The sequence below is a fragment of the Pelobates fuscus genome, chromosome 4 (genome assembly GCF_036172605.1).
Source record: "Pelobates fuscus isolate aPelFus1 chromosome 4, aPelFus1.pri, whole genome shotgun sequence".
Taxonomy (NCBI): domain Eukaryota; kingdom Metazoa; phylum Chordata; class Amphibia; order Anura; family Pelobatidae; genus Pelobates; species Pelobates fuscus.
Genome location: NC_086320.1, coordinates 321,266,326 through 321,283,325, shown reverse-complemented (window position 1 = coordinate 321,283,325; position 17,000 = coordinate 321,266,326). Strand labels below are relative to the sequence as shown.

General features: G+C 42.2%; 1 protein-coding gene across 1 annotated transcript in view; it reads right to left on the bottom strand.

Annotated features, from left to right (window-relative positions):
* Positions 1-17,000, bottom strand: part of GSDME (gasdermin E) — a 116,038-nt gene that overhangs the window by 24,181 nt on the left and 74,857 nt on the right. The window contains exons 6-7 of the mRNA XM_063452369.1: positions 13,013-13,162; positions 3,143-3,270 (exon numbers count right to left, since the gene is read on the bottom strand). Of these exons, the coding sequence (XP_063308439.1) occupies positions 3,143-3,270; positions 13,013-13,162 (278 nt within the window). The remainder of the gene's footprint in view (positions 1-3,142; positions 3,271-13,012; positions 13,163-17,000) is intronic.

Sequence of the window (17,000 nt, the reverse complement as noted above, 5' to 3'; positions counted from 1 at the left end):
CTAATGGTTTTGGTAAACATGGACAGTTTATGGGTCTCATGTGCACACGTATTATCATGATTACTAATTAAAGAGTAACTTCAAGTACTACAGCCACATTAGTGTTTTTAAGTGGTTATGGTACTGGGAGTCTGTTAGTCCAGCCTTTCCATATTAAACTCTGTACATACAGAGACAAATATGTCACCTTCTGGAGGTGTAACTCCATGTCTGGCAGTGCCATTGGCCAGTCCCGTGTTAATTTCTTAGCAGACACACATTCATTGGCTGAGAGTTCCCTTTAAGTTAATAATAGTTGGAGTAAGCCTTCAAGTTAATAAGGCAAGGGTCTTAATGCACTATTTTATTTACAGTTTTTATCAAGCAAATATGTTTTTTTGGGACACAATTTTAGGCATAATGATGGAATCCAAGTGTGATTATGTATGACTAAATCACATGATCTAAGAAAAGTCATGCTGACTGTTACACAGTCTTTAATACAGCAATCTCGTGTTTTTCTACTGGTTTAGAAGTCATGTTTGATATTACACGATTAGTGTCAAATAATTCACAAATCATGATTTTAAAAATCTACTTTTTTTGAATGTTTAGTTTTAAAGTTTACATATACACATTTTTGAGCATTTAAAGATCTGTAAAAAGCAGGCAAATTGATCACAGATGTCACTCCATTATGGAACATTGTTAGCCATTGTTCACTTACAAGTGGGTGACACAGCACCAACCTGGAACTCCAGTACCAGGGCCCTGGTTGACACGGCATGTGATGCACAATAATGAAATGACCAACAAACGGAAGAGGAACCAAAGACAACAAAAGAAAAAAACTAAGAGGGAGATAACAGGATGGTGAACTAAAGCATCTCTCGACTTCTTATTAGAGAAATTGCTGTGCCCTGGGGTAGTGGGGTGGTCCCTTCTTGCCTGCCATATAAGCCATCCAACCATACCAGATTGTTTCATATTTGTCACTAGTCCCTAACATCATGTTGACCATTTCCTCATACACACCGATTTTGCAGATTTTATCTATTACCATGGAGCCCAGGAGAGCACTAACGTGAGCAGCTGTCATTATATGTGAGATAAGGTGTTGGTGGCTCCAGGTGGTGTTATCTGTGAATATACCCAGCAAACAGAGGGATCAAGTGGGATTGTTATCTCTGTGCACAAAAAACAATTTAAGAATGCACACTACTATATAATCCATATTTCTATTCATGAAGAATTGATACAGCAAAGGTAAATAATACATTTGCATTAATGAGTGTTTACATTGTAATAAAAGAAGATCACAATATCAACAGTAAAGTGTTAGCCTCTGTGAGAATGTCGACATTGCATCATCATGATAGTTTGACATTTAGCACCATGCACGAGGATTGGGATCTGAGGTCCCATCGTTCCGACTACTACAGTGAGCCACACTGGAGATACAGTCTCCAGTACTGCGTACAATACTCCAAGTGAGGTCTCACCAGTGTTCTGTACAATGGCATGAGCACTTCCCTCTTTCTGCTGCCAATACCTCTCCCTATACAACCAAGCATTCTGCTAGCATTTCCTGATGCTCTATTACATTGTCTGCCTACCTTTAAGTTATCAGAAATAATCACCCCTAAATCCCTTTCCTCAGATGTTGAGGTTAGGACTCTATCAAATATTCTGTACTCTGCCCTTGGGTTTTTACGTCCAAGATGCATTATCGTGAACTCGTCCACATTAAATGTCAGTTGACACAACTCTGACCATTTTTCTAGTTTACCTAAATCATTTGCCATTTGGCTTATCTCTCCTGGAACATCAACCCTGTTACATATCTTAGTATCATAAGCAATGTCACTAATAAAAATATTAAAGAGAATGGGTCCAAGTACAGATCCCTGAGGTACCCCACTGGTGACAAGACCATGCTTCGAATATACTCCATTGACTACAACCCTCTGTTGCCTGTCACTCAGCCACTGCCTTACCCATTCAACAATATTGGAATCCAAACTTAAAGATTGCAGTTTATTGATAAGCCTTCTATGTGCAACTGTATCAAAAGCCTTACTGAAATCTAGGTAAGCAATGTCTATTGCACCACCTTATTATTTTAGTTACCCAATCAAAAAAAATCAATAAGATTAGTTTGGCATGATCTCCCTGAAGTAAACCCATGTTGTCTCTGAACTTGAAATCCATGTTATTTTAGATGTTCAACAATTGTATCCTTTAACATGGTTTCCTATATTTTCCCCACTACTGAAGTAAGGCTTACTGGCCTATAGTTGCCCGACTCCTCCCTACGACCTTTCTTGTGAATGGGCACAACATTAGCTAACTTCCAATCTTCTGGGACTACTCCTGTTAACAATGATTTTTTAAATAAATCTGTTAATGGTTTTGATAGTACAGCACTAAGCTCGTTTAATAACTTTGGGTGTATTTTACCTTTTACAGTTGAAATAGAACCTCTTCCTCTGTAAACTCACATGAAACAAATTACTCATTTGTCCTTTTTCCTAACTGAGGCCCATTTCCTTCATTTTCATCTGTAAATTCTGAACAAAAATATTCATTGAGGCAATCAACTAGACCTTTATCGTCTTCTACATACATTCCTACTTTTGTTTTTAATCTAACTAATCCTTGTTTTACTTTCCTTTTCTCATTTTATGTATCTAAAAAAATGTTTTGTCCCCTTTTTTTTTACTGACTGTGCTATTTTCTCTTCTGTGTGTGATTTGGAAGCTCTTATAACTTGCTTAGCCTCTTTCTGCCTAATCTTATAGAGCATTCTGTCTTCCTCACTTTTTTTTTTTTTTTTGTATAATTACTAAATGCTAACTGTTAGTTTTTTACGATTTTGGCCTTATGTGCAGAGTACCACAGTGGTTTCTTTCATTTTTTTGCTTTTACTGACAAGCCTAATGCAATTTTCTGTTGCCTTGATGATGCCAAAATGCTTTTATTGCCTGTCTGTGTATCCATAAAATATTATGTAGGGGGTAACTGTACATTTAACGGTCATTTTATTTAATGCTTCTACCATCAGTTCAATGGAATAAAGATATAGTAATTGTTTATAAGACTGGTGCTTTATGAGATAAGGGAATTTGTCTGAAGCTGATAAAAAGTGATGGAGTGATCTTACCATGGATTGTAGCAGAGCAACTGTCTGAACATCGTATAATATTTCACACATCGCTTTATACAAATCTAGACGCTGGGCTTCAGGAATTTCATCTAACACCAAAAAGGGCTTTGCAAACTCCAGCAGATCTTATAATAGAGATAGGGAAAAAAATACAACAAAGTGCCTTTTTTAACTAAAACGATAAAAACGTATATACACATCATAAGGCATTCATACATCACTGCACACAGCATCCTTTTTAAAAAAAAGATGAGAAGCATCTAATGGATTTGTTCCTGCACCACTGTACAGAGGATTTTGTCTTAGTCAAACATTTTTATGGCATTGCTTTCTCCTACTGTGTCTGGTGCATTTAAAGGCTTTGTTCATTTTAGCAAAAAACATTAGTACTGCATTGATAAAACTTCGCTTTGTGACATATTTTAAACCACTGCCAGAGCACTGTTTATTATTTAAATGTTTCAATGTCATGATGTCATATAAAATAAAATATAGAAGAATACACAGGGAATATTGCTTTTATTCATAGAGATTTGAAACAAGGCCTCCTGTAACCAAGGGAAGGCTGTTAAATCTTGATTAAACATTAATGGGCCAGTACAGATCTGTTAAAAGGAAAATTCCGGCATCAATACCGCGCTAATTCATTTGATGGATTTTAGCCTCATTAATATGCTGCATGTTTTGCATACTCATATCTTAGCCATGTCCCCATTCTAGAAAAATACATTGATAGCACCGAGTGACCTGAAGGGCTAAAAGCAAAGCAACCTGCATTAGAAGGTCACCCGAGTAGACACATAAGGGAATATTTATCAAAGTGTTCTGAAAAGTAGTGGTTACATTTCATCATAATTTTGATAATACTTATTAAAGTGATCTAAAAAGTGATGGTTTTCTTAATTGTAAATTCTTTAAAGGACCACTATAGGCACCCAGACCACTTCAGCTTAATGAAGTGGTCTGGGTGCCAGGTCCAGCTAGGATTAACCCTTTCTTCTATAAACATAGCAGTTTAAGATAAACTGCTATGTTTATAATAGGGTTAATCCAGCCTCTAGCTGTCTCATTGACAGCCGCTAGAGGCGCTACCGTGCTTCTCACTGGGATTTTCACAGTGAGAAGACGCCAGCGTCCATAGGAAAGCATTCAGAATGCTTTCCTATGGACTGGCTGAATGCGCGCGCGGCTCGTGCCGCGCATTCAGCCGATGACGACGAGAAGGAAGAGGATAGGAGGAGGAGAGTCTCCCGCCCGGCGCTGGAAAAATAGGTAAATTTAACCCCTTACACCCCCTAGAGCCCGGCGGGAGGGGGGCCCTGAGGGTGGGGGCGACCTAGAGACCCTATAGAGCCAGGAAAACGAGTGTGTTTTCCTGGCACTATAGTGGTCCTTTAAGCTTTCACAGAATTTTCAATTTCCACAATAATTTTTCCGCACCCTGACACGAGAAATCCGCAGCTTCATATGGAACCGCTCCGCGTCGCGCATACGCAGGACCACACTCGAACGACCGAAGACTGCGGGGGGAGCCTGGCTGTCCTCCGTGCAGCAATACTATCAGGCCGCACACCTGCAGAGGGTGGTGGACTGGCACGCACGCCCAAGCACTAAAAGGTGGGTGTCCATGGAGGTCCAGCAGGCACATGGGGCAGTCCCAGCCAGACTTTGGCTTGGCTCGCTCACCTACGCGGAACTCCGAACCCAAAACCCACTCATCGACGCCACCCTCGGGGGCTGGTGCAAGCTGCGCTTTACACACCGACTCACCACATCACCTAACCCGCTCACCCCGATCACGCATAACCCAAACCTAGCGGGGGGGTCTCCCCCCCGCGGCCTTTCGGAACTTCCACCAGACGGACTGGATTTACTTGCACCAATGGACTGTTGATAGGGCCCTCAAACCGCTACCTGACGTCACAACGACTCAGCGACCGACCCCACTTGACATGTTCCACTACCACCAGGTGAAAACTTACTACACGAACCTTCAAGGTAAAGACCACATTCACAGACAATTGACTGACTTCGAACGACTTTGCACGGACAGAAAACACTTAGAACACGCGGTATCCTACCTCTACACAAGCCTACTGTCACTGGGCAATGAAAGCTCACTAGGGTTCACGGAAAAATGGGAACGAGAGACGGGTACGCACTTGACTATCCAGGAGTGGGATGAAATCTTTTTAACTCACAAATGCTCCATTAGCTCCAAATACCAAGAGATGAGCTATAAACTACTCACACAGTGGTATAGGACCCCAGATGCACTAAGACACATGCACGACACAGCCTCTGGAGAATGCTGGAGATGTAACTCTGCCCTGGGCACCAACCTCCACATCTGGTGGTCATGCCCCCGCATAGTTTCGTACTGGCGCTTGGAAATCACAGACTCAGACCTCCCATTGCAACCACTGCCGATGCTCCTTCACCACACATCCACACCTACACAACAATACAAAAAAAAAAAAAAAATCGCTCACAATACACCTGCTCCCCGCTGCAAAAAGTCTCATCCCACTGAACTGGAAAAGCCAGACAGTACCCACCTACCAACAGTGGGTGGATAAGGTAGAGGAAATCCATAACACGGAAATGCTAACTGCGTCCCTGCAGGAGCGCTCTGACAAATGTGCCCTTCTATGGTACCCCTGGACGTCTTATACCGCACGGGGACAGGCTTGACCCCCCATACCTATCTTTCCAAGAGACCCCTGGTAGACACATCCGCTACCCCCAACCCCTCACTATGGTTTGAATCCCCGACCCTGACATTCCACCCCTTCCCTCTTAACTGCGACATATCATGACTGAACTCCGCCAGATCTCTGACAGCCCTCCAGGTCGAGAATCCGAAAGCCTACCACACACGGTGAACTCACCTCCTCCCTCTATGCTAGACGATAACCTTCTACCAAGTATCAACGTACAACCACAACCACCTACATATCACAGGCTCACCTATATTACATATAGCACACATGGGCCACACCCCAAGCCTCTGAATAAGACCCGCTCAGGAAGACTCAGAGAGGTGACAGCTTATTGGTTACGAGTAAAACACTGAGCTTAACTCCGGCCTGCTGCCAGGTCTAACGCTCTGTTATTGCATATGTCACACATTGTAACTTGATGCCTGATAAACCTCCCCCCCCCCCCCCTCCCCTCACCTCTCTCTTTTCTGTATCCCAACCTGACTTGAAAAACCCAATAAATAATGTCAAAAATAATTTTCAATTTCTGAATACTGCTAATTTACAGTCGTGGAAAAAAAGCCTGAAAAAGTGGTGGGAATATTCATAAAACAATTGCATTGGCAAAAAAAATTACGCATTAGTGAAAATTAAGTTTAGGGTGCAAAAAAGTAACCAAGAAAAAATTGGACAAATATAAAAAATTGCCCTAAAAAAAAAAATTGGTGTGTAATGGTTAGCCCACGTTGCCGCTCTCCTCTGTTCGCTTGTAATATACAATGAAACTGCGTCACCTAATCCACAAGCAGCCTCCCTGAAGCTGTCATACTGCAAGCTATAAAGCAGTGCTGATTGTGGCAGCATAGAATTATACAGTCATGCAAGAAGTTGCCTAGCCTGCTGGACTGTAACTCCTATCATGCTCACTGAAGTCTAGCTGAAGTTGATGTAATGGGAGGGTGAGGCAACTACTTGCTAAACAGCTGTATTGTGATATAACTTCAACTTCACCTGTTTGGCTGAGCTTAATAAGGATATATATTTATGTAGCAGGTCAATATTTTAATGGGTATATCAAAATCAGCACTTCAACTATAGCCCTAAAGTATGCGTTTTTTTATTATAGGAATCTCTAAATCTCAATAAAGAAATTTTGAGAAAGTATAGAATGGCGATTTGCACCCAATGCTTCTCTTTAAGAGCGATGATCTTCTTTAGCTGTTGAGCTTATTTCTGTACTTAATGAAAGGCAAGTTCTTTGGGTTTAGGAAATGTGTACATTTTGTTTTGTGAATACATTTTTGTGTTTATTATATGCATTAAAATTATGCATTTTATCGACAGTTTTCCCGTTTCCACTTGTCCCTTGGATTCTACTTATTGTGAATTAATTCATGTGTTATACTCACTATAAAGCAGTGATTCAAAATGAACTTAAACACAGTTTGCATTTCATTAACAGAAAAGCCAAAGTACACTGTGAGCTCTACAATTAATATAATTAAATAATTATTTATGCTAATTTGTTCAAAACTGTATTGTAGAGATATAATGTAGTACTACCATGCTACAGTATTGAATGTTTAAAGTCTACAATTTATTTGGAAGCTACCTGCTGTAAAAACATATAGTAGGTTTATTCATTAAATAGGCAACAGTGGAAAATTGGCAATGGGAGTGCAAATTATAGGCCAAAATTGCGTAAATGGAAGAAAAGAGCAGGAAAATGCTTCCCATTGATTAAATGAAAGGTAATTTGATTTATGCAGTTCTTTATATTATATATAAAATTATATAGATTTATTTTTTAAATATTTATTTTAAAGTGCATGGACGGTGGTTTATATGCTTGGGGAGCAGAAGGACTATCTATATGAGGTATTTTCTGCTCTCCCTATCACTCAATTCTTTGGCAAAGCATCTATGCCATATAATTGACTGACAGGTGGGACAAAGAAGTTATTTTGAATAGGTTTTTCTCCCAATCTATACTTTTTAGAGTAAAACTGCTAGCACAAGGTGTAGCTGAAATGCAACACTCTTTAAAAAGAGCACAGTTACAGGTACCATGGCAGGTGCCCTTTAAGGGATTCACTCACTAACTGAAAAAATGTATACAATCTTGGAATTAGTGCAACTGGAATTCAGCAATGCACATTAACCACATAGCTCGTACAAGGATTTTAATTTCATCAATAAATCACCGCTTGTGGTCTCCATTTTTTCAATGTTGCAAAAGGACAGTACTGGGACATCCCTAAATTCTAAGGAACTGAGGGTGAACCTACACAGGTTTTGGAGCAACTTGAAGCTTTACCATACAGCTTTGGCAATGTGTGTGCAATGTGCGCAGTGAACAGTGCACTACAAACAAAACGTCAGATTGAAAATCTCTAGAGAAGCTGAAATGGATGAACCACACCAGGTAAGTTCATAGGTTCAGTTATTATGTTTTTCTTTTTAGTATGGAATGACTCTAAAATGGAAATATTCACTATTCTAGAAGGTACATTATTGAACATAACTTTCACAAATAATCATGTATAACGTGTGGTAACTTTTTCGTGTGGAGCTGTGTTTTTTTTTTTTTTTTTATGTTCCCCGAAAATTTTACAACCAAAAGTACAGTTCACAGTGAGGACTCGGACGCCTTCTCTGATCCTATCTCTGGACGCGGAGAAGGCGTTCGACAGGGTACAATGGCACTACCTCTTCGCACTGCTCGACCGAATACACATGCCAGAAACATTCGTTAAAGGGGTGAAAGCCCTGTACGCTGAACCGAGAGCACAGACTAACGTACCGGGAACGGCCCCGGTCCCATTCACGCCCGCTAACGGCACCAGACAGGGTTGCCCCCTCTCCCCCCTGCTGTTCGTTCTCTCGCTGGAACCTCTCCTGCAGAGAATAAGGGAAGACAGGAACATATCAGGCATACAAGCAGGGGGAGCAGAATTCAAAGTCTCCGCATACGCGGACGATGTTCTGGTCACCCTAACTAATCCAAGGGAATCCCTGCCCCGATTGGTGACCCTCCTGGAAGCGTCTCGGGTTACAAAATTAACCTAGATAAATCTGTGGCCATGCCAATAGAAATGGACACGGAGGAGATTAACTACCTCAAAGCCACCCACCCCCTCAGAATCACTAGAACTGACATCAAATACCTCGGCGTCAACCTCACGGCGGAACCAGAGAAACTATATAGCGCCAATTACACGCCCACTATCCAGGCACTTAGCCGTGATCTGGAAAAATGGAACGAAAAGCCCATATCGTGGATTGGAAGATTGCACGCAATCAAAATGACACTACTCCCACGACTGTTGTTTCTGTTCCAGGCACTACCGGTTAAAGTGACTAAACAAGACCTACTGACGCTCCAGAGACACATAGACGACTTTATCTGGGCACAGAAAAGGCACAGGATCGCTCAAAATGTCCTGTACAGACCAAAATCAAGGGGCGGGTTGGGACTCCCAAACCTGTACCAATATTATCTGGTGGCGCAACTGGCCCAAATAATAGCATGGCATACACCGGAGGGCTCACACAGGTGGGTAGACCTAGAGACGAAACTAATGAGTACAGACCTCCCACAATTCTGGATATGGGTACCAAAAAAAGACAGACCTCCACTACGCACCACTTGCCCGGCAATCCTTAACTCCATAAGGATTTGGGATCTTACAGCTATTAAATATGCACTAAAACACACACCCTCACCGCTAACTCCGTATCTACGGAACAAAGCATTTGAACCCGGGCTGAGCGCACGAGACTTTAGGGGGATAGAAAACACAGGTATACAAAGATACAGGCACATGTACGACGGTGACTCCTTTAAAACCTTTGACACTCTAAAAACCATGGCACCCTTAACAAACAAGGACTTCTTCCGATACGTACAGCTACGCGACTTCGCCAACAACCCTGTAGTAAAAAAAGCAGCCCAGGCCCCAATGACATTTTATGAACAACTATGTAATAAAGAAACAATTCAAAAGGGGCTAATCACGGCCATCTATGCGCAACTCAGCGCCCCGGAAAAGGGGGATACTGACCCTAGATACATACACCAATGGGAAGCAGACCTGGGGGGGGCCATAGAGGGAGAGGACTGGGTAGATATATGGGAGGCGACGGCTAAAACATCGATCTGTGTAATACAACAAGAACAATCTTATAAAATGCTTATGAGATGGTACACCACACCTGTTCAACTACACAAAATGGGGAAAACCACGACAGACACATGTTGGAAGGGATGCAGAGGTAAAGGTACCTTCCTTCACATGTGGTGGGAATGCCCTGAAGTTACCAAATACTGGAAAAGAATCCAGTCACTAATTACAGATGTCCTCACACACCATATTGACCTAGACCCCTGGACGATCCTATTGTCCCGACCAACGGACGGCCTCCCTAGGAAAGAACAACAACTGCTGAATAAACTCACTCTGGCAGCAAGAAGAGCCCTCGCACAGGTGTGGCTGAAACCCACAGTCCCCACTGACAACGACGTCATAGTCAAAATTAAAGACACATACCTGATGGACAAACTTACAGCCCAAATACGAAACACAGAAAAAACATTCCAAAAAATCTGGCGACCGTGGGAGGCATACATTACAGACTGAATCCAATCAGACTGATCAAGGGATTAGAGGAGTGCTGGGACCACTACCCGCCGGGCGCCCCGACGATTCATAACCCTATCCCCCTTCCCCCCCATTCTTCGTCCCATAGTTCCGTCCAATATCCCCCCCCCCCATCTCCCTACTCACCAGACAGGCGATACACCAAAACAGACAAACAAACCGGCCTTCACGCCCACCAGCAAGCTTAAGGGAACCACCCAGAGCAACCCTACTGAGCAACAAAATAAGGTTATTCCACGCAGTTAACTTAAGGTTACGACAGCTTAGGGGGGCGCATAGTCAAACAAAAGCACACGACCCGACGGGTGGCCCCCCAGGGACCCACCCCACACCAGAGACGAGCACTATAACCAGACTATAAACACCTCCAAGGAAATCGCCCTCACTGGGGGGGATCACCTGAAGGGAATGCAGCTATATATGACTAAAAGGGTCTGACTCACGAAGCTTCAGCTGCCAAGACAGATAAATGCCAAACTAGACGCATTAGTAAACACAACCTGTACATACGAATAAGAACCACTCTGAACGAAACACACAAGACTACAACGATATTGACCCTGACTGGCGGGTCTCAGAACCGCACAAAACTTGAAAGGTTTTAACAAGGTAAAATGCCATGTATTGCAGTGAATGGACTCACGTTATGTTATGGTTCGAACTCAGGGCCAAAATGCCCTAATAAGAAAAAACAACACCGAACGGCACTATGAAACTGATACACGCTGTACACAACTACTTGATTACCTGTAAAATGCAATGTACTATATGTTAATGATCGGCCCCTGCGTGGGCCTCCTATTGTTTTTAAGCCGCATTCGGTGTTGAAACAAAAATAAAGAATTTAAAAAAAATAAAAAGTACAGTTCAGCTCCAATAACAGTAAAGGATAAAGCTTATATTATTGATTTACAGGAAGTAGAGATGGAGACAGAGGAATATTAAAAATCCCGAAAATGTAAGGTTCAGCAGGAAGCTTGATTTTACCAAAAGATACTTCTCTAAAATTGGTAAATCGGCGTAGAAAGGTGCAGAATACATTTGTTGTTGAAACCTCATACTTTAAGAATAAAAACGGGGGGCGGAGCCAAGCAGGCAAGCAGCCCAGACGTGCCTAGCCAGAGCTCCCACGTCTGGGGAGGAAAAACGGGGTATAACGCCGGACCAAAGCCGCTCGCAGCTAAGACACCATAACACCTCTACTCAGAAGGGGCTACCGATTCGAACGGTGCCCCTCACGAGCCCCTGCACAGCCATACCGACGAAACAAGGCTTGCGGCCTACCTGGAACCGAGCCACGGGGAGACGGCCGCTCCCTGGGACATCAGCGGTAACAGGAGCCGCGGCAAGACACCCCCCCCCCCCCCCCCGACCGGCGGGGGTTATCCCGGTCACCATCAAGCAGCCTGACTCACCTGACTCTCTCCACTGGACAGCACGCTGCACATACAGACAAGCTATGACAAGCAAGATGGCGGCAGCTGACAGCGAGAGGGAGACTGAAAAGCAGCACGAAACGCTAGAAAAGCGCCTGGACGACCTGTTTCAGAGATTCTGGCAAAAGCTCGAAAGCAAAGCAGAACTTCATAAGCAGGTACAGCGGGGAAGCACACCCCCTGGGGACAGACATCGCCAAGGGGAGCCCCCTAGGTTAAAACGAGCACCCAGTGACAAGCATGCGGCGGGGCCCGTCACCACTACCATGCGTGCCCTGCCGAAGGGCCCACGAGGCCTCCTGAAGGGCCAACCACGTAGACCCCGACACTCCCTGAGGGCGCGAAAAGCTCCCAACAGACGTGCACAGCACAAGCGGCGCACCAACGCCCCGGGAGGGGTAAAAGCTAGGCGAACACAAAGGGGACAGCATCAAGACCACCCGCGACCTCACCGAACCTGCTTCCATACTCCAGGGACGGCACCGCAAACGAGCTCCATACGCAGGCAAACACCCACAAATATCTCCCACAGGCTGCACCACCGGGACACGTGGAACCAGCTCCCTGCTGCACCACCGACAGACCGGCTGAAACCGGCCTCACGCATGGGCATAGGCTAATCAGGTTCACCTGGACTACCTACACAGCTCCAAATATACCACACAAGGACATAAAAGCTCATAATTCACCTACTGGCTGCTGTAATGTATGCCACAGCCTACCGCTCGTTATTTCTAGTTTAGTGCATTGTCTCTCACCTGTTATTTGTTTAGATCTTAGCCACACATGAAGATAACAAAACTTGACTCAAATAGAGTGCATATAACTAATCTATGCTATTAACTGTTTATGTATCACACATGCACTGTTCATTTACTATTCCTATATTAATTTAAAAAATGTGCTGTCATTTAATGCCATGATATTGTTTATTTTGTGATATCTCAGCGGCTTGTATCTGCTGTCGTGGCGATATAGGCATGTTTGTTACTCTAAGCACTACAAAAATAAAGAATTAAAAAAAAAAAAAAAAAAAGAATAAAAACTTGTGCCCACATTATACGGTACCTTGCTTTAAGAATGTTAAGGAGACGTTCGATTGGACAACTTTTCTCTTCAAGTCTAGATCTTTACCACTGTCTATGTCATCGTAATCATACTTTGATAAAACATTTTCTTTCTCAAATCCTCCTTGTTTTTCAGACAAAAGACAGAATTCTGCCAAGAAAAAGATAATGAAAACAACAGTGATTAAAATAAATCAAACAAAACAGAGGAACATGTGTTTTATTATATAGCTTGTGTGCTCAACATTTAATACCAATAAAAAATATATTTTTTCCAATCTAACATTCAGGATATGATTCATTTTTAATAAAATACACTACTGTAGTAAAGGTCAGTGAGCTAATAATGCAAAACCGTAGTTACACATCCTATTCTTGCCTGAATTCTCAGCTAAATTATAAAACATATACAAACAAGCAGGACCGTCACAATCTTGGGCCCTGACCTACTGTTCTAGGATTGTTTGAAAGTGCTAAGTTGATTAGTGCCTCCTCCCACACACACACACACATTTGACATCCATGTTTTTACAGTAGGATAAAGGATTCGGTTTACAATCTTTGGGTAAAGTGGTTTGCTTAGAATTCACTTTTGGGGCTTGGACATAATTGTGCTCTTGCTATTCTGGGTTTCTTCTCCAGTGTCCCAGTTCTAGGCATGCCAGGGAAAAAGCACCATAAAGCTCAGTGAGAGAGTGCATCATTAGACTCTCACACACTGCGCAAAATAAACTCTGGAATGTTAAGCCTGTATGAGACTGTTTCAACAATGCTCTGTACATTGGCAGCTTTAAGGGGGCTGACTAGCATGGTTAGCTGACAAGCAACCTTTTCGGTTGTGCCTGCCCCATCAGATCACCAGCAGAACTGGATTTGTAAGTAGGCAGCTGCTTATAAGAATCTGTCTAATAAGGGTACCTACCCTAACTACAAATATGCACTTTCTAATTTTTGTTTAGCTATATTTTGGTGTACATTTTCTTTTCGGTAATTGAGGGCATTTTTAAGGGTCTGTAAATGGCACCTATATGCATCTGACGTGTAAACCTACCCTAATCACTGGCACTACGCTTGTCTCACCTGATTTCATATCTTCTATGCCTACATACATATTAATATACTTGCTATCTATATTCATTTTTGTCCCGTGCGTCACTTAAAGGAAGGCTACATTTATGTATAATTACAGGTGAAACTGCTTTTGCAGTGGAGGCTTCAGGCAGTTCGTCTTCACATATATTTCACTTCCGTTCAGGAGGAAAAAGTACTGGCAGCAAGATTGTGCAGAATATCGTTTATAGAGCTACTGAAAGGCTTTTATTAAAATCACACCCTGTCAGATGGCATGCTGTTTCCACGCGGCACGCACCACAGGAAGATTCATACATGACCTCACCAAATGTGGCAGCTGCAGCGTAAAGAGATGGAGGATACTGAGCCGCGCACTTTACAGATGGAAACTAGTTACAGAGAAACATTGATAAAGACAGCTGGCGCATTACTTCCTATCTACTTTCAATCGCTGGTCTTATTTCATGCTGGAGAGAAGGTTAAATGCAGATAAATAAAGCGTGCGGAACACGCAGTTAGATCAAATATATAGGTTTAACGGCATCAAATATATAGGCAGGAAAACACAAGAAACTGTTCTGAACATGTTTAAGATAGACGTCAAGCTTGCTTTGATCTGATATTCTTGTATAGTATTCATATAATATATATATATATATATATATATACACACTATAATAATAACAACGGATTTAATCAGCAAAGGTACATTCAGATTGCTCAGGTTTCCAAGTACATCCTTGGGTTATTACTTTAGCCCAAGATCCAGGGAATGTTACTATTACCCAATTTAATTTTATGTAATTTTATTAGCCCACTGAGCTATCTCAACTCATCTGCTACTTACAGGCAGCTTAAAGGTTGAACTCACTAACGGGTCTAACTTAGACATACATATATTGTGAATTGCTAAGTGAGACATTTGAACCAACTGGAAATAAAATGATGTGTGGCTGTGTGTTTATTAACATATGGATGAATAAAGATGGTCAAATACAGCAACTTAAGATTTATCTTTCTTAGTATTGCTTTGCATTGGTTGTTAGAGTGCTCTTGAAATGCATTACCTATGCAATGCATTAAAACAAAAACAGCGTGTCAGTTCCAATCCTTTAAAAGCTTGCTTAGTTATTCAAATACACTTGCCTTCCACAGCAAACACTTAAATATTTTCCATTTGATGTTTTTCCTTTATTTGGAGGTTTGTGGAGCTGCGGCGTTGGCTAGCGGGCTAACCTTTTACAGGTTGATGAAATTAGTTCTGCATGTGTGCAGACAGGGATCAATGCAGTTCTTCCATTGTTTGATATAGCTATGTGGACAAACATTTCTTCCTTCAGAAAAACATCATCAATCACTCTGATGACTGTGTTTCTTTTCTGGACAATCCGTTTTCTCAGAGAATGTTAACAGTCAGTCAAGTCATCATGACTTACAGTTACAGGTTTTTGAGATTTAATAGAATGTAGGCAACAAATAACAAAGTCTCACAGAAACTCCACCAATTTGTAAAAGGTTGAATATCAAAGATCAAATGAGACAAATTCATTGCTGATCATCAAGATGAAAGGAGTGTATAATACAGGGAGAACGTAAGGTGGTACATTACAAAGTATACATTACGTAAAAACATCTGGTTGTTTTTTTTAAATAGATTTACACGAGATGGATGAAGGAGAAATGATGCTAAAGATGCAATATCCAGCATGTTGGAGAACAAAGAATATATTTGAGAAGAAATGAGCAAACAGTTCTTCCATATAAGCGATAATAATAGGTCTTCACCAAATAATAGGTATTTCAGGGATGTAGCTGCAGGGGTGCTGGATGTTTTTAATTCCAGGGTATAAGAATATGTGCAGTTATTTACAGAGAAGGCTCTGTCACTGCTTTTTTTTTTTGGGGGGGGGGGGGGGAGGGGGGGAGGGGGTAAACAACAGTTGCAGGAGATGAATCAGTTGGGAGCCATTAACAGTTTAATTGATATGCTTTTGTGAAAAAGTGAGTTTTTAATAATTTTTTGAAAGAGTGGAGACTGGATGAGCATCTAACGGAAAAGGGAAGTGAGTTCCACAGGAATGGTGCAGCCCTAGACAAGTCTTGAATGAGAGGTCCCTAGAGAAGACCTCTAGTGTAACTCCTGGCAACTGAAGCGCAAGAAACTGAAGAGGATCTACGGCATGATGTTGGCGGTGGCAAAGAGGGACATCCTGAGGCAAAACTGCCCTCCCTGCATCCGACGGCCACTGACATTTACAGATCCCTTTGGCAGAGAATTGAGCAACGAGACTGCAGGGGCATGGTCTGTACACCAAAACTGCTTCATTAAGCGAACGTTGTTTAGATGACTATAGTGTCCCTTTAAGTAAACAAGCATGTAGGTATAATTTATAGAAGGGTATTAATTTACATTTCAGTATGCAGACAAGGTCTTATTCACTGGCTAGCTGGTCAGGGTCTTGGAGACTATTGGACACATTATTATTATTATTATTGGTATTTATTTAGCACTAGCTTATTCCACAGTGCTTTACAATAAAAGGGGAATTTACCAAATGAGACAATAACAAAATGTAACAAGAACAATAGGTAGTTGAAGACCCTGCTCAAACGAGCCTACTGTCTAGAGGAGGTGGGGTATAAAAACACAATGGGAGGGGTATAGAGAGAGACAGCAAATAGACATGGTGCGAAAGTATCAGAACTGAAGGTGAGAGAGGAGTGTGGCCCTATAGGAGAGAGCAAGACACAAGGTTTGAGAGATGCAAGTTATTTTTGGAGGCCATAAGCATTCCTGAAAAGATGGGTTTTGAGGGACTTTTTAAAGGTATTGAAGACTAGTGGAGAGAGCAGCATACAGGGGAAGGTCACCAGTAGAGCGGACAGACCGAGAGGAGGTATACCTATGAATCAGTGAA